The 23,520-nt window shown below is 44.4% G+C and overlaps 1 protein-coding gene across 1 annotated transcript in view; it reads left to right on the top strand.

Moving 5' to 3' along the window:
- The window catches only part of LOC311294700 (major histocompatibility complex class I-related gene protein-like), a 34,174-nt gene that overhangs the window by 7,853 nt on the left and 2,801 nt on the right, over window positions 1–23,520 (top strand). The window contains exons 2-4 of the mRNA XM_084415713.1: window positions 15,811–16,077; window positions 16,169–16,447; window positions 16,885–17,169. Coding sequence (XP_084271839.1) covers window positions 15,811–16,077; window positions 16,169–16,447; window positions 16,885–17,169 — 831 coding nt within the window. The remainder of the gene's footprint in view (window positions 1–15,810; window positions 16,078–16,168; window positions 16,448–16,884; window positions 17,170–23,520) is intronic.

Here is a 23,520-nt window from a genome sequence, read left to right as displayed (position 1 = left end):
GGCGGTTATCAAAGTCTTGGATCAAAAGCGTAGTCACTCGATGACCTGGGTCTAAGATGACTGGATGAAGAGTGGTCAGTTCTAGGCCTTCTGCTCGACGGAGTCGTCCTCCAACACGGATGAGCTCTCCTTTTTCATCCAGCTCTGGAGACAGCGTGCGAAGTCGACTGCTGCTTGGGACGGGTTTACCAGCTTTCAGGAGGCTGTACTCCTGCTGAAAACTATCCCTCTGAGCCCTCTGAAGTATCAACTGTTCAGCCTGTCGGTAATCTACAGCCGTGGGCTTATCATTAGAGTTGGCCGCCCCATGCAGCTCCTGCACTGTCACTTCCAGCAGCTCCTTCCACGAGCCGTATTGGCCCACGTCTGAAGTCGACTGGCTTGATGCAACTGCGGCGACCCCACAGAAGATAGACTTGCGCAGCTCTGAGGTATCTTCTGCTTGGTCAACAGTGTGGTCCTCTGGCCATGAGTCTGGACTGTTCAGGAGGAAGGCAGGCCCCAGGCTCCATCTATTTGGCTGAACAAGCTCTCGCAGCTTCTTTCCTCGTGTTAAATCATCAGCAGGGTTTCTAGCGCTATCAACATATCTCCAGGCATGCCCGTCAGTCAGCTCCTGTATCTCGGCCACGCGGGTGCCCACAAAGACCTTAAACCGGCAGGATTCAGACCTCAGCCATGTCAGCACCGTTGTGGAATCTGACCAAAGGGTTGTCTGATCAATGTGGATGGTAAGCTCCCTCTTCAGCACCTGCGAGAGCTGTGCACCAGTAAGGGCAGCACAGAGCTCTAATCGGGGCATAGAGTGAAATCGCTTAGGCGCGACTCTGGAACGGGCCATCAGGAATGACAGATACACTTCACCGTGTCTGTCAGTGGTCCGTAGGTACGCCACTGAACCATAAGCCTCTTCAGAGGCGTCGCAAAATACATGCACCTCTCTCTGGAGACCGGAGATGTCCACGGACTTTGACAAGTACGGTCGGGGCAGAGTGATTTGAGGTAAGACTTGAAGTTCTTCTTCCCAGTCTTTCCACTGCTGCAGAAGCTTCTCCGGTAGTAGTGGATCATCCCATCCCCTGTGTTTGTCCCAAAGGTGTCGGACAATTATCTTAGCCCTGGTGGTGTAGGGTAAGATGAAGCCCAAGGGGTCGTACTGACTCGCCAGCACCTTGTAGATATTACGCATCGTGGGGACCCCGTACTCCACATGACGATGCTTGTAACCAAGGACATCAGTGTGGAAGAGCCAGCTTAGCCCTAGAGTAGATTCTGGGGTATCTGTCTTGTTCTGAGCCAGCCATAGCTCAACACTAGCCGAGCAGCTCTCTTCTGGTAGGTGACTTATTACACCTGGTTCGTTGCTGGCCCACTGACGTAAATCGAAGCCTGCAGACGCAAGAAGGGCTCGTAGTTTGTCGACTAGATGCCTCGCCTCAGCAATTGTGGGGACACTCTGGAGGCAGTTATCCACATAAAAACATTTCAGAACGGATATCCTCACATCTTCATCTGGCTGGCTATTATCCGAGACATGGCGTTGTAAGGCGAATGTGGCACAGCAAGGGCTACATGTTGTACCAAACGGTATCACTTGCCACTCATACACTGCAGGAGGTCCTTCTTGACTGATGTCACGCCAAAGAAATCTGAGCAGAGCACGATCTTCTGGGAGGAGGCGAACTTGGTGGAACATGCCTCTAATGTCACCGCTAACTGCAACTGCATGCTCTCGGAATCTTAGCAGAACTCCCAGTAGTGATGCTCCTAAGGTCGGACCAGGCAGTAGATGATCGTTGAGGTTCTGCCCTCGATACTGATAGGAGCAGTTGAAAACCAGCCTATTCTTGCCATTATGGCTCACCATATGGTGAGGGATATACCATTCCTCACAACCTTCCTCGTCTGAAACTTTCGGTTCACACTTGATGACAGAGCCCGCCTTTATAAGTTTCTCCATCTCCACTCTGTAGGCTTCAGCCCGTGCAGGATCTCTGGCAAGTCGCCTCTCTACACTCCGTAAACTGGGCATGACGGCTTCTTTAGTAGCCTGGAAGAGCGGCATGTCTTTCCGGCGGAGCAGCGGGGTGGCGTAACGGAGAATGCCATCAACCTCCACCCTGATGGTTTTGGTCTCCAGGATGCTGATGGCCTCTTGGTCCTGCCTTGAACGAGTAACTAGTTTCTCGCTTCTGAATAGGACAGTGTCGACCTGCCATAATCTCTCAACATGTTTCATCAGCTCGCTCACCTGGGGTGTTACTGTTGTAAATAGACACTGCTGTGGTTGGGCGAGATGACGGACTACACTCGCTGGGCCCTGTAGAGTCCAGCCCAGCCTTGTGCGGATGGCAGCAGGCCCACCTTGAGGTCCCAATCTGACAGGTTCAATGGGAGTGACGAGATGAGGATGGTCACTCCCAATGAGAAGCAGAGGCTTGATATTTATAAGAGTCCGTATGGGAAGGCCAGTGAGGTGCTTGTAGGTTTTCCGGAGTTGATCCATGGGGTAAGTATGGTTAGCTAGTCCAATACGACCACTGGTGAAGGCACCTACAATCTTGAACTTGGTCTTTGGCTTTGACGGCGAAGAAATGGAGAACGACACTGATGCACCACGGAGGGTCTGCACTTCATCTCTAATTGTGCGTAGTGGTAGATCCTCCTGAATCCCCTGCACACCTAGCTTCTCTGCAGCATCTGACAACAGCATAGTTCTCTCTGAACCGTCATCAAGTATGGCATAGGTGTTGATTGATTGGTCACCATGGTGAATGCGGACTTTGACAACTTTCAGAAGGACCCGACTGCCTTCAGTGGGTCTGTCTAGATACAGAACCTCTGTTGGGCCTTGGCTTTCCGCTGCCGGTGTTGACACTGCCTCCTTGGGTGACCTCATATTCACCTCATGCAGAACCTGAAGGTGTTTCCCTTGGCAGAGGCTACATGTCTTCTTTAAGTTGCACTGGGCCGCCTGGTGTGGCCGTGCACATCGCCAACACCTCTTGTTGCTCCTTATCCATTCAGTCAGCTGATCCTTTGTTAGCCTGGATACCTCTGTACACTGGCTAAGGTAGTGGGCCTCATTATTGCAGAATGGACAATATGGCTTGCTCTTGTTCCCTTTGAAGAAGCGGCTTGGCACTGGAGCCTCAGGTTTCTTAGCTGTATCCTTCGCACCATGGAGGACAGTGGTAGGTTGCTTACCCTTCCTACCCTCATATCTGGACACCGGCTTCTCTCGAGCTCCTCTCACAGCTAACTGTCCTTCAGAATCATGGCACCAAGACTCGTATTTCAACCAATCTGAAAAATTAGTTAAGGTGTGGGTTTGTGTGCCCTGATGGTACATGCAGCGGCGAAACTCCGCTCTCTGCTCAGGCGGCAGCTTGCTCAGCAGACGAGCAACATGTGAGCCACACTGTAGTTCCACTTCACCCTCGTGTCCTAGTGTCTTCAGCATCCCCACCAGTGACTGTATCTGGAGTGCAAACTTCTCAAATGCCACAAAATCTCCCCGCCTTATGTCTGGTGAGTCCATCACAGCAGCAATACGTCTCAGCGCTATCTGATGTGGTTGGCCAAACTTGTCATTCAGGGCAACCATTGTGTCTGAGAAGGGTGTTGGGGAGTTAAGGTAAGCATCTGCTATTAACCTGGCTTCTTCTAGTTGTAGGTGATCAACCAACACTTGGTATTTAAACAACTCAGATGCATCATGTGGTAAGAGGTTCTCCAATGAGATCTTGAGCCGTGCGAACTCACTTGGATCCCGACTTGAGAAGTTGCGGATTGTTGGGCGTGGCCCCCGGTAACTTGGCTCTGAGACGTAGTTATGACCTTGAGGTGAGCTAAAGGGCAGGGGCTGTGTCCATGCCATGCCTGGATGTCGCTGTTGGGGCATTAGGTTGCAGCCAAGCTCACTCCGTTGACCACCATAAGCCGTAGGGTACTTGGGCTCAGCTGGAGGTAATCTGTGTGGCTGCGGAGGAAACTGAAAGGGCTTGAGCCAGGGCGATAGATGACGGGCAGTGTCATCCCATGGCTTTGCAGTAGGAAGGGCCTCACGTGCTGAGTGATTAACTTGTGGCTGACCCACATACATGTCAGGAGCTGTGGCTGGCAATGCTTCTTCCTTAATTCTTGGAACCTCATCTATTCTCCTAATAAGAGATGGTGCCATAGGTGGGTCTGGCGGAAGTTTGTCCATTACTGGGTCTGGCCATGGTGGTGGTGCAGGCCAATCATCCTCTTCCTCAGCTCTAGATTCACTTTCAACAGGTGGCCGTGGCGACATCACCGTTAACTCTGGCTTTCTGGTATGAATAGAAGTAGGACTCTGCATGTTGCGAACAGCATCTACTAACTGTCTCATGTCTGCTCGCAATGCTCTAAGCTCGACTAAGTCTGATGCCATGTGCCGCTGTGTCTGCTGCAGGAGGTGTCTTTCATGACGAATGTCATCCAACTCAACTCGGCACTCCTCCTGTGGATGTATGGGGTGCAGCGCTGAAGGTAAGGGAGTAGAGTAATCTCGTAGCTGTTCCCTAAACTCTCTCTCCGGAAACCGCTGGGGGGCTAGCTGATTCTTCTGGCTGTGCTGTTGGTTCTCTACCCTATAGCCCAGGTCCATCTCCTGAAGAATAGCATCCCTCCTCTGCAGGCGAAGGGGAGAGTCATAAGGGGAGGTGAGGGGTGTCATCCTGGCATTTCCCTCCTGGTGAGTACTCTCTAATTCCTCTCTGTACCTCTCACCGATGTAGCCTTGATAATCGACCTCATAATCTGCATAGCGCACAGGTGGGCGAATGTGCCGCTTGGGACGTGTACCGCAAGCATCATACTCTGGATGTAATTCCATCTCTGACGTAAACCCAGTGATCCGGCTCGAAGGACCATCAATGAAGTGAAGATAATGGGTAGAAGCTCAGTCTAGGTGCTAATTCTGGGTTTATCACCAGGTTCACTCAGGAGTGTCGGCCAGAACACCACTTAAGGCCAAATATTCCAGAGTATGAAATGACGAGCTGATAGATAGTTCTTGTTATTCTGTTTATTCTTTCCTCTTTCTTGTGTCAGTAATTTTCAGTGTAATTTGAGTGTGGTTTCTATACAGAGAGAAACAAAATACAAATGAATAAAGGAAACATATGCATACACATAATTTCTCCTTAAGCACTAATATACATTACAATATAAATAAACAATAGTCAGAATATGACTATATATATCTTAAACTCTAAAATGTAGGCAGAGAAAGATTCAAACACTTACATGGGATTCTCAGATTTTCTATGCATTAAGTCACCAATAACGAACTTTCTGTCATCTATGATATAGCTACTCAATAGCCTAGATAGCCTATAATGGTCCAGATAATAATATTTAACACAACTTACTTCAGATTTTACTCAACCACAAAGTACTGATAAGTAGTATAGTATAAATCAGGTGGACCGAAGCTAGAAAGTAACGTCCGAACGCGAATATAATTAACACAACGCTCGCGTAGAGACCCTTAAACTTCTAACTCTCATCCATATCAAATAACAGAAATAACAGCTAACAAAGAAATGCAATATCACGAGTAATACAGCAGAAATACTTACTTTTCTCATTCACGCACACTCTGAGGAAAATGTCGCTCACAATGAGAATCCAACTGACTGACGATCTCTATCGTACTGCGTACTAACTTTGACAACCGACCGACTATCTTTCATACTGCATACTAACCGCGTGACGTCACATACAATATACAAACCAGCGCGCGCGTCCACTATCCTATTACAAGCTCTGAATAACGGCAGTAAACGTAAAACATAACTCCCAATATGGTCAACTGTACTAAATAATAGCAACACAAACATAACTTTGGGGCCTTTTCTACACCTGCGTTCATGTAAACACTACATTCAGATTCACCAATCGGAATGAATTCAGTTAGATTGAAACAAAAGGTGTGCATGTAAACAATGAATGGCGACTGTAGAAAGCAAAAGCTGAATCCCGGACATTTTGGACATTCTCGACGGCCGGACATGTCCGGGAAAAAGAGGATGTATGGGTAAGTTAACCCCTACTACTCAGCTTTCTCCACAGAATAAGAACCCGTTAACTTAGCTTCTAAATGAAAGATGGCTGACACTGTACATTCAGTGGCTGCATTCGAAACCGCATACTCAATGAGTAGGTAGGCTACTTAATTTCAATAAGTAGCCTACTTACTTAACGACTGCTAAAAGGCTACTTTATAGCCTGATCTCGTTAAGTATGAATGCGAGCCGGACATCTGCCATGTTGACGTTATCATGTGACCTACGACTAGGGCTGGGAATCGATTCCAAAAAGAATCGATTCCGAGGTGTTGGGAATTGAGTGTCGATTCCAAAGGTTGGAATCGATTCCATTAAGGGGAATCGATTCCTCTTTAAGATTTTTTTTTTAAACACAAACCGCGGCGTGTAGCTGATTTCATTTGTCAACACAATCACGTCACCTGTAAAGAAATAAAGTTCAGACTAAATAAATGGATCCAGTCGTGACACAGAGTATGGTTTAGGGTAGGATGATTATTTCAGCATTGTGTAGGCAATCAGCGCAATGACTGACCCAATGAAATCTTTAGAATCGGTTGCTGGGCGGGGTTTGATCTTACTCGTTGTAGTTTAGGACAAGAAGAATAAATCTGATTTATTAAATCAATTGTCAACAACAATCAATCACACTCACGCGAAGAAGAATGCCTCCAAGGTATTTAACTTTTTTTACGAAAACTTGAAACTGTGGGAACATTGCTTATGTGTAGTGGTGCGCACTTCATAGTGCATTTATTGCATTCGCAGCGTAACCTGGAGGAATGGTTACTGTGTGTGGGAACAGTGCTTGTGTGTAGGGGAGCAAACCATAGACGGTGCGAACATTATAGTGGGCACGTGACCATATGACACAGACAGAAAAGAGCTCTTTTCGTAATTTATTTGTGTCGCCGTAAAAACGGTGTTAGTTTGCAGGTGTGCGTGTAAAAAAAAGTGTATATGTGTAAAGGCCTAAAAAAAAGTGAATATGTGTAAAGGTCCTAAAAAAAAAAAGTTGATATGTGTAAGGCCTAGAAAAGTTTGTATGTGTAAAGTGTGCATGAGTCTGGTCCTGAACAAAATGCTTTTAGAATTTAACAGGAATTTTAGCTATAGTTTTATGATACTGAATGAAGTATATGTAGGCTACCACAAATAAATAAAAATCTATCCACATACATAAGTGTATGTATACGTGTGTGTGTGTGTAGGTATGTCTGTAAAATAGAATCTACCGCATATATGTATATGGTGAACATATTCCTAGTCTTTACACTGTGTCTACTGTCTACACCTGACGCAGGAAGCACGACGTGGCAAATCCCCAAATTAAATGCCTCGTTCTATTCATGACAGCACTTGCAATATGTCTAATAGGAGGGACAAATGGATTTGCAACGGTCGCTTTATCGCGCCCGGTGTAGAGAGTTTCTCGCTGTGTGGCACGGTAAGACGCGACAATGTTAGACACGGTGTTGGTATTTAAAAAACCAAAACAAAAAAACAAAAATAACAGTGAGGAATCGATTCCAAAAAATCCGGGATTTGCGTATAACAACTTAAAAAAAGCGTGAGGATACGTATCAACTTCGTTTTGTGTCAGAACTTTCACACTTTCATTCATAAATTCACCCTGTCTGTGTTTGCGAAGCGACGGATCGAATCGCGGAATCCAGTCACAAATGGAACTTGCTGTATAAAGCAGAACGTCATGGAATTAGGCTCTTTTTGAATGAATAAATCAAAAGTAGGGCTGCCTGTACAATGAATCAAATCTCGATAATATGGACTAGTGTCTATGAATATTAAAGCTAAAAGAGACTGCAATTGTTCTACGCGTCTCTGGGAATGAGCGCTCAATGTGTGCTCCACTAACTGTTACACACACAGTCACACACACAGAAGCACGCGTGACTCACGCTCGTGGTGTTTTCAGCGTTTCACTGTATTGAGACATAATGTAGGCTACACATGTGCATTTCATCGCAGAGCTGCTATGAGAGTCACTTGACGAGAATTTCACCATTTCATTTGATATAACTATCGTCATTCATTCATGCACACATAAACTGTTATGTCTTTACGACAACCTGTCAAAATAAAAGTTCTGTATAACTTGAAGAAATTATAACAGAAATATATTACTATTGCACAGTAAAGTATACTTCAGGCCTAATAATAATAATAATAATAGAAAATTATTAAAATAAATAAAAATAAAAATTTATTAAAACACACAGAAACTCAAATGTCTAAAACCACCAAAATAAAAGCTCGGTCTAACTCAAATAAATTAGAAAGAAATTGCAAGGTAAAATGTATTTTAAAATAACACCTTTTTTTCTGGTGGGGGGGGGGGGGGGGGGGGGGGATATTACAGTATACTCACTACAAAAAACTAGACTACACCACTGATTTGAACGACACGTTTAATTCATCTATCTGTAAATATCTTGATATTGATTAAACTTGCTCATTTTGTGGTCTTGTTGAAGAAACTGCTGCCCTTTTATTTTGTGAATACATTTAGGGTTGATTTAAGTTCTTATATTTAACCCTACTAATGTGACCCACCGTTTTATCCTTAACGATATTATTTATTTTTATTACGAAATCCCAAAATTGTCATCTCTTGAATATGTTGTTAATTTCTTTATTTTATATCCAAACATTTTCACCCACAAGCAAAAATTGCTAACTGCTTTATGTTTTCCTCTTTTTCTTGTTGAATTTAACTCTTGTTTCATCCCTCAGGCCTAGGCCTATAAATAACAAAAAATAAAATGTATTATAATGAATTATGTAAGAAAATATATATTAAGATATTCAACCTTGTAGGTTCTTTTTTCCTGTGTAAAAAATCTCATTATGTATGCAAACCCATGATTGATATATATATATATATATAACATCAGTAACTCGACAGCCCTACCATGAACGGGTTTCCTCAGCGTTTGTAATGTCTGCACAAAGGGCAGCTGTGTGAAGATTTGCCTTTGGAGAAAATTGTTGATTTTATACTCAAAAAATGTAAGTATCATTAATATTAAAAATTAATATTACCCCAGAATGAATTGCATTGCTATCCCACCCCAAAACATACAATAACAACAACGATAAATGCTGACCAATACTTAATTCTATTACTTTTTACTGAAAATGATATAATTCAATAAAACAAACAAAATGTAATGTATGTCATATGACACAGCTATGCATGATTGAATACACTCTAGATGTGTATATTGTGAACATATCTACATTTTCATTCAAACAATTAAATAAAGCGTTAATTAAATAATTATATTTTATTTACTGACAACAATGAGAAATATTAATAAATTAGTAAAAGAATGAATGAAAGTCACCATCACACAATAAACAAATGCATATACAAGTCAACACATGAAACAAAGCTTTATTCAAACAACAATCATGTATGTAGGCTACAGGCGCTGAACCCCACATCCTTCTGCCGTCTTAACACAGCAGTTCCCATTCTGCGGCTTTATTCTGATGAATCAGCTGACCACCAGAGGTGAGCCGTTCCCTCGTGCCGGAGGTTGTTGCGTGATGTGTTGTGCTTCGCAATCTGAGGCAATAAGGGCAGGTGGAGTGATGGAGGGTCTCGTAAGGGCAGGTGGAGTGATGGAGGGTCTCGTAAGGGTTGGTGAGTGAAGGGCAGGTGGAGTGATGGAGAGTCTCGTAAGGGTTGGTGGAGTGAAGGGCAGGTGGAGTGATGGAGAGCCTCGTAAGGGTTGGTGGAGTGAAGGGCAGGTGGAGTGATGGAGAGTCTCGTAAGGGTTGGTGGAGTGAAGGGCAGGTGGAGTGATGGAGAGTCTCGTAAGGGCAGGTGGAGTGATGGAGGGTCTCGTAAGGGTTGGTGGAGTGAAGGGCAGGTGGAGTGATGGAGAGTCTCGTAAGGGCAGGTGGAGTGATGGAGAGTCTCGTAAGGGCAGGTGGAGTGATGGAGGGTCTCGTAAGGGCAGGTGGAGTGATGGAGGGTCTCGTAAGGAGGGCAGGTGGAGTGATGGAGGGTCTCGTAAGGGCAGGTGGAGTGAAGGAGGGTCTCGTAAGGAGGGCAGGTGGAGTGATGGAGGGTCTCGTAAGGAGGGCAGGTGGAGTGATGGAGGGTCTCGTAAGGGCAGGTGGAGTGATGGAGGGTCTCGTAAGGAGGGCAGGTGGAGTGATGGAGGGTCTCGTAAGGGCAGGTGGAGTGAAGGGCAGGTGGAGTGATGGAGGGTCTCGTAAGGGCAGGTGGAGTGATGGAGGGTCTCGTAAGGGCAGGTGGAGTGATGGAGGGTCTCGTAAGGGCATGTGGAGTGATGGAGGGTCTCGTAAGGGCATGTGGAGTGATGGAGGGACTCGTAAGGGCAGGTGGAGTGATGGAGGGTCTCGTAAGGGCAGGTGGAGTGATGGAGGGTCTCGTAAGGGCAGGTGGAGTGAAGGGCAGGTGGAGTGATGGAGGGTCTCGAAGGGCAGGTGGAGTGATGGAGGGTCTCGTAAGGGCAGGTGGAGTGATGGAGGGTCTCTTAAGGGCAGGTGGAGTGATGGAGGGTCTCGTAAGGGCAGGTGGAGTGATGGAGGGTCTCGTAAGGGCAGGTGGAGTGATGGAGGGTCTCGTAAGGGCAGGTGGAGTGATGGAGGGTCTCGTAAGGGCATGTGGAGTGATGGAGGGTCTCGTAAGGGCAGGTGGAGTGATGGAGGGTCTCGTAAGGGCATGTGGAGTGATGGAGGGTCTCGTAAGGGCATGTGGAGTGATGGAGGGACTCGTAAGGGCAGGTGGAGTGATGGAGGGTCTCGTAAGGGCAGGTGGAGTGATGGAGAGTCTCGTAAGGGCAGGTGGAGTGATGGAGGGTCTCGTAAGGGCAGGTGGAGTGATGGAGGGTCTCGTAAGGGCAGGTGGAGTGAAGGGCAGGTGGAGTGATGGAGGGTCTCGAAGGGCAGGTGGAGTGATGGAGGGTCTCGTAAGGGCAGGTGGAGTGATGGAGGGTCTCTTAAGGGCAGGTGGAGTGATGGAGGGTCTCGTAAGGGCAGGTGGAGTGATGGAGGGTCTCGTAAGGGCAGGTGGAGTGATGGAGGGTCTCGTAAGGGCAGGTGGAGTGATGGAGGGTCTCGTAAGGGCAGGTGGAGTGATGGAGGGTCTCGTAAGGGCAGGTGGAGTGATGGAGGGTCTCGTAAGGGCATGTGGAGTGATGGAGGGTCTCGTAAGGGCAGGTGGAGTGATGGAGGGTCTCGTAAGGGCAGGTGGAGTGATGGAGGGTCTCGTAAGGGCATGTGGAGTGATGGAGGGTCTCGTAAGGGCAGGTGGAGTGATGGAGGGTCTCGTAAGGGCAGGTGGAGTGATGGAGGGTCTCGTAAGGGCATGTGGAGTGATGGAGGGTCTCGTAAGGGCAGGTGGAGTGATGGAGGGTCTCGTAAGGGCAGGTGGAGTGATGGAGGGTCTCGTAAGGGCAGGTGGAGTGATGGAGGGTCTCGTAAGGGCAGGTGGAGTGATGGAGGGTCTCGTAAGGGCAGGTGGAGTGATGGAGGGTCTCGTAAGGGCATGTGGAGTGATGGAGGGTCTCGTAAGGGCAGGTGGAGTGATGGAGGGACTCGTAAGGGCCGGTGGAGTGATGGAGGGTCTCGTAAGGGCAGGTGGAGTGATGGAGGGTCTCGTAAGGAGGGCAGGTGGAGTGATGGAGGGTCTCGTAAGGGCAGGTGGAGTGAAGGAGGGTCTCGTAAGGGCATGTGGAGTGATGGAGGGACTCGTAAGGGCAGGTGGAGTGATGGAGGGTCTCGTAAGGGCAGGTGGAGTGATGGAGGGTCTCGTAAGGGCATGTGGAGTGATGGAGGGACTCGTAAGGGCAGGTGGAGTGATGGAGGGTCTCGTAAGGGCAGGTGGAGTGATGGAGGGTCTCGTAAGGGCAGGTGGAGTGAAGGGCAGGTGGAGTGATGGAGGGTCTCGAAGGGCAGGTGGAGTGATGGAGGGTCTCGTAAGGGCAGGTGGAGTGATGGAGGGTCTCTTAAGGGCAGGTGGAGTGATGGAGGGTCTCGTAAGGGCAGGTGGAGTGATGGAGGGTCTCGTAAGGGCATGTGGAGTGATGGAGGGTCTCGTAAGGGCATGTGGAGTGATGGAGGGACTCGTAAGGGCAGGTGGAGTGATGGAGGGTCTCGTAAGGGCAGGTGGAGTGATGGAGGGTCTCGTAAGGGCAGGTGGAGTGAAGGGCAGGTGGAGTGATGGAGGGTCTCGTAAGGGCAGGTGGAGTGATGGAGGGTCTCGTAAGGGCAGGTGGAGTGATGGAGGGTCTCGTAAGGGCAGGTGGAGTGATGGAGGGTCTCGTAAGGGCAGGTGGAGTGATGGAGGGTCTCGTAAGGGCATGTGGAGTGATGGAGGGTCTCGTAAGGGCAGGTGGAGTGATGGAGGGTCTCGTAAGGGCATGTGGAGTGATGGAGGGTCTCGTAAGGGCATGTGGAGTGATGGAGGGACTCGTAAGGGCAGGTGGAGTGATGGAGGGTCTCGTAAGGGCAGGTGGAGTGATGGAGGGTCTCGTAAGGGCATGTGGAGTGATGGAGGGTCTCGTAAGGGCAGGTGGAGTGATGGAGGGTCTCGTAAGGGCATGTGGAGTGATGGAGGGACTCGTAAGGGCAGGTGGAGTGATGGAGGGTCTCGTAAGGGCAGGTGGAGTGAAGGGCAGGTGGAGTGATGGAGGGTCTCGTAAGGGCAGGTGGAGTGATGGAGGGTCTCGTAAGGGCAGGTGGAGTGAAGGGCAGGTGGAGTGATGGAGGGTCTCGTAAGGGCTGGTGGAGTGAAGGGCAGGTGGAGTGATGGAGGGTCTCGTAAGGGCATGTGGAGTGATGGAGGGTCTCGTAAGGGCAGGTGGAGTGAAGGGCAGGTGGAGTGAACAAATAGTTGTTGTTATTCATTTCTGCAGTATACTCACTCAAAGCCTTTGCTGGCAGCATTCAGCTTCATGAGCAACTCTCCACTGGATAAACACACATCTGTTCATCTGACCCTGTAACATCCAGACATGAGCTCAACACTACATTTACATGTTGATCATAAATGATCCACAATTTTTCAACAGTACTAATGGACAAATGAAATAGATTACTTATGTTTAGTTACTTTATGTAAATGTATTAAACATTCGTCTAATGAAAACAGTGTTGACAACAGTGAATTCTCCTAAACAATAGTACACATATACACTCAGATGCCTATTTCATATCTATTAGACGTAGTAATCTGCAATTCTTATAGAAGATTTTCTTGCCAGATATTAAATAGACAGTAATTTAGTAATTGAAATGTATGCAAATCCACTTTGGAAACGTATGTGTCTTTACTGGAGCTCCTCTGTTAGCTATACATAATAAAATGTGATTTACAGCAAAATCACAAATTTACCATACTATAATAGCGTCTTTACACCTTCAACACATGCGATCATTTGATTTGTAATACTCACATTTGAAAACACTCTCGTCCGTCATCCTTTCCATCATGTTCGGGTATGACGTATCCTTCTTCTTCTTCTTCTTCTTTTTTATGACGTATCCTCTCGCGTGGCCTCCTGGGATAGAAAAGTATCCATCGGCTGAGCACTCAAAAATCTGGCCGGAAGCAGTAAGCCATCCGGGAACTTCTCACCTACTCTTTTATGAATACTGATGTTTCGAACGTACTGCTTCCATCACGTACTGTTTTCGCCTGCTATACGCTATAGTAGGAAAGTAGGCATATTCGAACGCACTTAAAGGGATAGTTCACTTTGAAATAAAATTTTGGTATGTTTTAGCTTACCTCAAGGGCATCCAAGATGTAGGTGTCTTTTTTTCCGCAGTAGTTTCAATTTTGATATTTTTAGGTCAAACCGTTCTTGTCTGTCAGTCCTATAATGCAGGTCTGTGGCTGTCTCAAAGAGCATGCACAGAGTCCAAATTAAAACAATTCCCCATCGTAAATTGATGGCCTAAGACACGAAACGAGCGGTTTGTGTGAGAAAACGACCAGTATTTATATCGTTTTTATCTCTTATACACAGCCACGTCCAAGTAATCTGATCTGACGTGTACGCAGACTGGTGCATAGATATATATATATACACTAGATGTCGCCTTGTCTACGGCAGTTCATTGGAACGAATGTCTTTAATGCGACATCTAGTGTATATATATCTATGCACCAGTCTGCGCACATGTCACACACCAGGATGCGCTCGCGCCCTCAGATCACTGGACGTGGCTGTGTATAAGAGATAAAAACGATATAAATACTGGTCGTTTTCTCACACAAACCGCTCGTTTCGTGTCTTAGGCCATCAATGTGTACTTATGATGGGGAATTGTTTCATTTGGACGATGGGGAATTGTTTTAATTTGGACTCTGTGCTTGTGTTTTGAGATAGTGACCATCGACCTGCATTATATGACTGACAGACAAGAACGGTTTGACCTAAAAATATCAAAATTGAAACTACTGCGGAAAAAAAGACACCTACATCTTGGATGCCCTTGAGGTAAGCTAAAACATACCAAAATTTAATTTCAAAGTGAACTATCACTTTAAGTCCGAATCTTGCAATAATTAGTACGTCACCCAGGTAATTCTCAAAATGACCATTTTTGCGTCATCGGAGGATTTTTTCCAGACAAAAAATACATGAATCTTTCGTCTCAGGGCCAGGGGGATATGAGGGAGGAAAGCACGGTAATTCGAAAATACTACAGGTTTTCTACTGATACAAAGCTTAATGCTAAATCCTGAAGAATCCCTTTAAGGTATGTTTATCAACATTTTGATTTAGCTTTTATTTTTTGTTTATATTTTAATGTGAATTTTAGTGTATATTTTTTATTTATTTTCAGTTAATAATTTTAGTGCTTCAATTTGTTCAATTTTATTGTTTATTTGTCATTTATTGCCAAGGCAACATTTCTAATTTAAGTTTAGTCCAACTTTTTCAACTACTATTTACATTTTATTTATTATTAATTTTATTTGATTTCATCTTTACTTCAGTAAAAAGGTTTTTAATAGTTTCAATTGTTGAACTGACAGAAAATCATGAGGTCTTTTTAATCTGATTCAGTGCTTGCCATTTCCATTGTGGGTTGAAAGGCAGTTTTTTTTTTTTTTTTTTTTTCTCACTGAAATGTTCAAATATGTTTCAGTATTTTCCAATGACGTTGATCTGTCTCATGCAGGCTATTTACAAGGCAAAAAAACTATAACAAGTCTGAGAATAGTCCTATTAGAATGAATAAAGTTATGCACATTTTAATGTTAATTAACCTGTTAACTGTCACTCCTGATCATGAATGTTTTGGAGTGAAGACCTTTAAAAAAATAAAAAACTCAGCAAATTATTGCAGAAATGAAAGCACTTTGAAACATAGAAGTATACAAAAGTTTTAGATATTCAGGTTTACTTTAAAGCAAATGTACTGACCTAAACATTTTTATTTTGTATATGTTTTACAAGACAAATACTCTAATACTCCATATGTCTAACCAAGTTGTGTTTCAAAATTGAAGTTGATGTCTCAAAAAATCTTAAAGTACAATTTGAAATGTTTTTAGTTTTAAAGTAGCATTACCATAGTAAAACAATTTTCAATGTCAAAACGGCTTCAAATAATTAATTTTGAGTGCTTTCTAATGACTCAAACAGTAATTAGATTTATGACACTGTATGTGGTGTTTAACTGTGTTTGAGAGCTTCATGTCTTTGTGTTGTTTGTTCAGAGATGCACAAGTTTATCTCCACATACACTGAAATAAGAGGCCAGACGATTGAAGGAACTCCAGAGTTTTCTGCTGTAACGACACTGGATGATCAACAGATCGATTATTATGACAGTAACATAAAGAAGATGATTCCCAAACAGGACTGGATGAAGGAGTTTGCATCTGAAGAACTGTGGAAGAAATACACTGAGATCAGAGAAAAACAACAGCAGATCTACAAAATCAACATTCATGTTATAATGCAGCGATTCAATCAGTCACAGGGTGAGAGAAAATGCTTTATACTACATTTTTAAATGTGAAAGATTATCTTGTACATTAAAAAGAGCAGATCTTATGGTATCCCCTTCTTCAGGTGTTCATACGTATCAGAGGATGTATGGCTGTGAATGGGATGATGAGACTGGAGCCTCAGATGGGTTTGATCAGCACGGTTATGATGGAGAGGACTTCATCGCACTGGACCTGAAGGAGGACAGATACATCACACCTGTACCACAGGGAGTACCCACAGTGGAGAAGTGGAATAATGACAGAGAACAGCTTACATTTCTGAAACAATACTATGATCATGAGTGTGTTTACTGGCTGAAGGAGTTCTTGAAGTTAAGGAAAGAGGCTCCAAGGATAAGAGGTACCTTATTGTTTAGAAATTTACTTTGTTCACCAAGTAGATAATTATATATATATATATACTGGGAGAGATAGATGGGAGTAGGGATGCACTGATAGGATTTATCTGCATCATCAAATCATTTTCATTGAACATGGATTGAATCCATTTTTTACGAAGAAACACGAGATGGGAGGAGAGAAATATGTCAATGATCTTGAGCTCTCACAAAACTTTTGCATCTTTTTAAATCTGCCTTTTCATGCTATTGCCAATTAGCCGATATTCTGATGGTTTTATATCGCTCAATATCGGCGGCTGATGCATCTCTAATAATGAATCATTGTTTGTCTCTGTTTTATCTCATTGGCTTCATTTAACCAAATATACTTTTATTCATAAATTTATATGATCTGAAGTATTAAACTTTTTTCCTCATTTTTCTCAATCTTTTTCAGCTCCTGAAGTGTCTCTGTTACAGAAGGATTCCTCCTCTCCAGTAGAGTGTCATGCCACAGGTTTCTACCCATCAGGAGTGTATATTACCTGGATCAAAAATGGACAGGAGCACCATGAGGATCTGGATCTTTGGGAACTTCTGCCAAATGTGGACGGGACCTTCCAGAAGACATCTAGACTTTATGTTACTCCAGACGAATGGAAGAACAATCATTTCAGTTGTGTGGTGGAGCACCAGGCAAAAACTATCCGGAAGATTCTGACTGACGATGAGATCAGGAGTAGTAAGTTGTTAATAATGCTGCATAGTATTTTTATGGTTATGCCTCTTTAATTCATAGTTCCCTTTTGATACTCTACTTGTACTGTGTCGCTAGACTCTGTTATGGGGAAAACTCCTTTTTCTCCGAATTCTGAAGCCTTTTTAATCACCCAGTGAAACTGGACAGCCATTGGTTCGTGCAGAGTAGTATAACGAACCAATGGCGAGGCAGTGGAGCTGCACGAGCCTATGGCAGAGAAGCGCGCCAGAATGGGCGTGGCATTTGGCTATATAAGCAGGCATTCTGACATAGGATCCTCAGATCAATTCTCCTTCAGCCACGATGACTGTCTCTTCGCTGGACTTCGAGACTAAGCTAAAACACTCAGTTTCAGTCAATCTCATGTTAATCTTGAGTACCTATAGAGTAGTATTGCATCCTTCATATCTCCAAAAAGTCTTTAGTTTTATTATATTTATAAAAGAAAGATAGGCTGTGCCGAGTCTTTCCAGAAAAAAACGAGTGGCTGGAGGCGTGCCTTGTGGACGGAGTGCAAGAATCACGAATATTGTTTACTTGCTGTGCTTATGCGATAGCTAACAACACAGACATTTAAAGCAGTTTTACTCACCGCCTGGGGTTCCAATGCACGACCGTGAACCTTTATCATTGGGACTGCTCCATCCTTAAAGGGGTCATATAATGGTACATGCACTTTTACAAGTTGATTGTACTGAAATGTGTGTTGGCAGTGCCTGTACACAACCATCATATAATGATAAAAATCCATCCAGTGTTTTTTTTTAAATCTTCTTATATGTTTCCCCCTCCTGAATCAAGCCGTCGACACCCCTCCCACGATTGTTGATTGACAGGAGCGTTTCAACACAGACCCGCCCTCGCTCGTGAGCGAAGCTGTCAATCATAGTCCGCGTGGACCGGCGCGGTCATTGTTGATGCTGGAGCACTGTCCATGAGCAGAATGGCGTCTAAGCGATTGTGGTGTTCTGTTCTTGGGTGTAATAACGAACACAGCAGTCATTTTGATGTTCCTAAATCCGAACCGCTGAAGACGCAGTGGCTGAGTTTGTTTTCGAAGGGAATATTCCCCACAACGTCAATGCTTTCATGTTTGCACAAATCATTTCTCACCAGACTGCTTTAAAAACGAGGGTCAGTAACGTTATAAAGCTGGTTTTGCTAAGAAGCTGCTCCTGAAAAAAGGATCGGTACCAAATATTCGTGTTCCTGCTGCACCTCCAGAAGAAGTGAGTGAGTGTAACGTTTTATTAACCTTTATATTAATATTTATATTAATCTTTGCAAATCGCTTGCACGCTTCACGATGAATGCGGCTAAGGTTTACACTCAGGTACATTACGGCATGTTTTTTATGTATGACGTTCTCAATATAATTCATAATCCCACGTTTATAATGAACAGTGCATTATGGTTATTGTGTTATTGTGTTAGAAACGGTGTGCGCACAGAACAGAGGGGCGGGGTGAGCAAAGCTCATTATCATTTAAAGACACATGCACTTAAATGGCGTGCTGAAAACAGAGCTGTTTTTGACCAGGTAAAATGAGCATTTCTTACAATACTAATGAGAATTTTTAATTAAAGTATATTACAAACTTTTAATTTAGACCCTAAAGAATCATATTAGCTTGTACAAAAATGGCATTATATGACCCCTTTAAGCATTAGAAGATCTGCAAATCCGGCGTCGAACTGGGCAGCGCAGCCGATGACTTCCCTAAAGCCGAGCACAGCACTCTCTCGCTCTGGTCTACTGGTGCGCGCGCGCCCTTCCGGGAGAAGTGCCCTTAGGACCCGTATAAGGAAATTCCGCCCCATCTGACGTCACACATTCCCATACTCGAAAAAAACGTTCCGAAACTTGTGACAAACCGGAAGGAGTATTTTTGGCACAGAAATACTCCATCAAACGTACAACTTAATTTTTGAAACTTTGTCCATGTTTAGCATGGGAATCCAACTCTTTAACAGTGTAAAAAACTCAGTATGCATGAAATAGCATTTCACCCCCCCCTTAATGAACATACATTTATCATAGAAGTGTGTTTTCGTGGCAGCTGTTTAGTGATTGTCAAACAGAACTGAATTCAAGGTGCACTTTTACATTATGCAAAAAAGCAGGTTATAAGCGCTTTGGGTTTCTTCTCATGATATTCTTAGCACCGTATTACAGAGACACTAAAAGGATCTTTGCAAAAAAAAAAAATATGCAGACTTTCGTGTGCGCATGAGAAACCATTAAACTTAGCATAGACAATGCACACTGAGCCCCCTATTGCACCATCAGCCCATTTCACGGTGTGGTTTCTTGGCTGCCATAGAGTACGTGTTAAACTAGACCTAAGGCCTTGAAATATAATGTACTGCCCTTATGAAAGCCACATTTTTACCACTTTTTTAATTTTGTAAAAAATTTTAAGTACCAGTCTTTTGATAGACCCTTGAACTTGGCAAATAGGACAATGCACACAGCCATATTGTGCCATCAGCCCATTTCATGTCATGGTTTCTCCTCCGCCACAAAGGATACATTAAATTGGACATTAGGCCTTGATTTTGGAGGTATTACCCTAAGGAAAGCCAAATTTTGAACAAATGGGCTTATATTTCTATTAATTCATGTGCATATTTGCTCACTTTTTCTTCATAGTAAGCTGGCAGGGACGCAAAAAAAACATAGGTTATAGTATATAAAACTAGAAATTGTAATGCGTAATTGTAAATTGTAAGCATGCAAAAAATTACTGTGCGCATGTGAATAGTTTCTCGAGGGCACAAAAGGTTTCTTGTCTGCATGCAAGAGTCTGTATATATACACTACTGTGCAAAAGTCTTAGGCACTTTAGTATTTTCACCCCCCCAAAAATTGTTTTAAGCCAGTTATTTATATATTTTGCTGTAGTGTGCCAGCTTACATTTCCAAACATTCATTTTGCCACTAATTGTAATAATCCAGTGAGATTTTTGTATGCACAAGGAGTGACAAGAGCCGGTATGACCTGATTATTTTGCTTTCCAAAATAATGCCATAAATAGATTTTATTTATCAAGTAGCTTCTATTAACTGAATCAAATCAATATTTGGTGTGACCACCCTTTGTGTTTCAAACAGCTGTTGTCCAGGTACACTTGCAGATAGCGTTTCAGGTAGCTTTGTAGGAAGGTTTCTTCAAGCGTCTTGGAGACGTTGCCAAAGTTCTTCTGGATTTAGTAGTTTTTTCTGTTTCTTCATGTAATCCCAGATGGACTCGATGATGGTGAGATCAGACCTCCGTGTGGAGCACCGGCTGTTGTCAGACTCCTAATGCATATAAAAATCTCATGGCAAATGGCAAAATAAAAGTTTGTTAGTGTAAACTTATATTTCCTACTGACACTACAGCAAAGGATATAAATAACTGTCTTAAAACCTTTTTGGGGGGTGAAAATACAAATTTTGCTTTGGAGGTCTCCAACAACAAATGCTTTAATTTTCACATAATATACATTGTACATCACCACATTTTTCAAAGATTCTCTAACAAATCGTCCGATGAATTCAGTCTTTTTAAATCCCCCCTTTCCGCTGCCTGCTCTGCTCTGATTGGCCAGACGGCCCAGTCTGTTGTGATTGGTTGACCGCTTACAGCACCTGTCAGAAGCTAAACACCCATTACCATAACTGAACTTCAGCTCCGGAGGCTTCCTCAGTCCTCAGCGATTACACACAGTAAAGAAGTGTAAACCTCATTTAGACCTCATGGAGATTTTAGAAGCATTCGTCTAAAGGTTATACTACTGTTGTATCGCTGTGGTAATTTTAACCTGACTCTTCACATCCTCATCCTTTGAAAGGGTTTACAAAGAGAATTTTCAGAGCAGAAAACAGCAGCTTCTCGACATACACAACACGAACCTGCTACAGTGTTTGAGGGCAGGTCAAGTTGTTTGCGGGCGGACAACATAAAACATAGGTAGGCATTAGGCAAATGTGTTACCCAGTGACGTAGCCGTCACGGAAGTAAGATTCGAATTCCTGACGACTCGTTTAGGTGGTTCAGAGTCGATTCTTTCTTTTGAGAAATAACAACTTTATTTATCGCGTGCTCTTTCGTTTTCATTACACATTGCATGAAAGGGAATATTCGAAAAAGCATAACGGGCACTTTAAATATGGTCTGAAAATCTACAGAGAGATTTGGAAATTTGAGTCTGGAAATGTATGGAATTTTGAAATGGAAAATGTGTAGGAACCCTGTCTAAGTGAGCTCACGTCGGTCTATAGCCGCTTTCCAACCGGAGGAACCTTTTCACAGTTCCTAGAACTATTGGCTAAAGTACCCGGATGTCGGCGTGTTCGCACCGCAGGAACTAGGAACGATTTTAGTTCTAGGAACTCCATTTGTAGGAACTAATTTGGGTCCTACTTCAGAGTAGGGTCTAAACCAGCACTATAGGAACTATCCGTGACGTTAGTGTACGCTGATGACCGAACGCACGTGGAACACCAGCACCCGCCATTTTTAAAACAGCTAGAATGTAAACACACAGATTATAGCCTATATATTTACTCCATAAACTAACTATACAAACATGGAAAACAGTGATAGATGGGTCTCTAAACCTTTATGCTGAAGAGAAAATCCAACGCAACTTTGAGGGGACCAAGCCAAACATGATTATGTTTATCTGCCCAGCTAGCAACACTGGACATCAACCACACGGCATAGGCTAATAACCTTTTTTCATATACTGTCTACTTTCTATAACAGTTCTATCTAATAAGATATTAAACAGTACTGTTAGACAGATCGCTAACTAATTAACACAGAGAATGCGAGCATTGTTTGCTCTGGCGTTCTCAGCGCCGCCAAAATAAAGGTGGGTCGCGCCGTCAAAATAAAAGTCACCGTGCTTGCGTCACTCCCTTACCCCTCCTACCAGTTCCTATGGCCACTTGGCCAGTGCCAACGCAAACAGCAAAACCGAGTTTGGGGGAGAGTAGTTCTTAGAAATGTAAGCTTAGCGTTAAGTTCTGCCAGGAAGACTCAATCAGCGCGTCATGAATTAACTCACTTCTAACCAATCACGTGTTAACACTCTCAGTATAAAAGAATGGTACTTACATCCGTCTGAGTTCGCAGATACTGACGGCGCCAATTACCTCCATCCTTCCCAACCACCTCCAAGATGGTCCTTTCCCTCCATCCTCCCCACCACCACCAGGATGGTCCCTTCCTTTACCTCCAGGGGGTCGGCTGCGCCCCTGCCTTCATCTTCAGGCGGGATTTGCAGATTCCGTTACCCTCGCATTGCTTGCTAAGGATGGGGCCTACGCCAAAGACTATGCTTGCTGAGCTATAAATAAATTTACTCTTGTTATATCATTTTATCTCCCGAGTCTTTCTGGTAGAACTGTTTAGAAGTGGACAGTTCCTAGAACTAAGTTCCTAGAACTACTTGGTCGGAAAGCGGCTTATGTCTTACTTTTTTTTGCAGCAGAGGGAAATCCCCAGAGCTGCGCATGCTGCGAGAGCGAGCTCTACGCTCTATGACTTAGATGAGACTCATGGAGTATATTCCTTCTGAAAGAGCAATTTTTCACCTGCGTTTGCTGTAAAATGCCAAACATCTGAGCGTGTCACTTGCCGGCTCCGGCCCCACAAGCTGTGTTCATTGAAGACGAGTGCTGTGTTCATTGAAGAACGTGAGTCTCGCCTCGATGCATTCGCAGGCTCCTCCCCTCGTTCTACATTGTTTTCCTTTCTCTCTAACATGAGACAAAGAAACAATGGAATCGCAATGCTGATTGAATGGGACTAGGGGAGCTCACGCCGGCCTATTTCCTGCGTGTCTCATCGTCTCTGCAGCAAGGGGATTTCCCAGCTCTATGTGCAATGTGAAAGTGAGCACAGGACTGACAGCGCTCAGCTGAATGCATGCTAGTAGCTCGTTAATATATGACGTTTTCCTCCATGACTGTCAGATGAGGCTTATATAACTAACAAAGGCTCCCAAAACAGCTTCTTTTATGCCTCCTAGCACCCGGTTCAGTTCCCGGTGCTGGAGACAGTGTGTTTGTTGCAGCCTCTGGGCCTGGTCAGTTTCATGCTCCCATGCTGTTATAGCAAACACAAACATACTAAAAAGAGAGAGCTCTTTTCCTCTTCCCCTTAACACGAGCCCCAGGCCCTTGCACAGCGGCCTGGCGCTCGACCTGATAGAACCCCTTGCCACGCGGGCCAAGGCCTGGGAGGCCATCCCCGGAGTGTCAGAATGGGTTTTGGGGATATTAATTGAGGTTACGCTCTACAATTCGCTCTCAGACCACCGCTCTTCAGCGGTGGGGTT

Source organism: Rutilus rutilus (genome assembly GCF_951802725.1).
Source record: "Rutilus rutilus genome assembly, chromosome: 8".
Taxonomy (NCBI): Eukaryota; Metazoa; Chordata; class Actinopteri; order Cypriniformes; family Leuciscidae; genus Rutilus; species Rutilus rutilus.
This window is presented reverse-complemented; position numbering and strand designations above follow the sequence as displayed.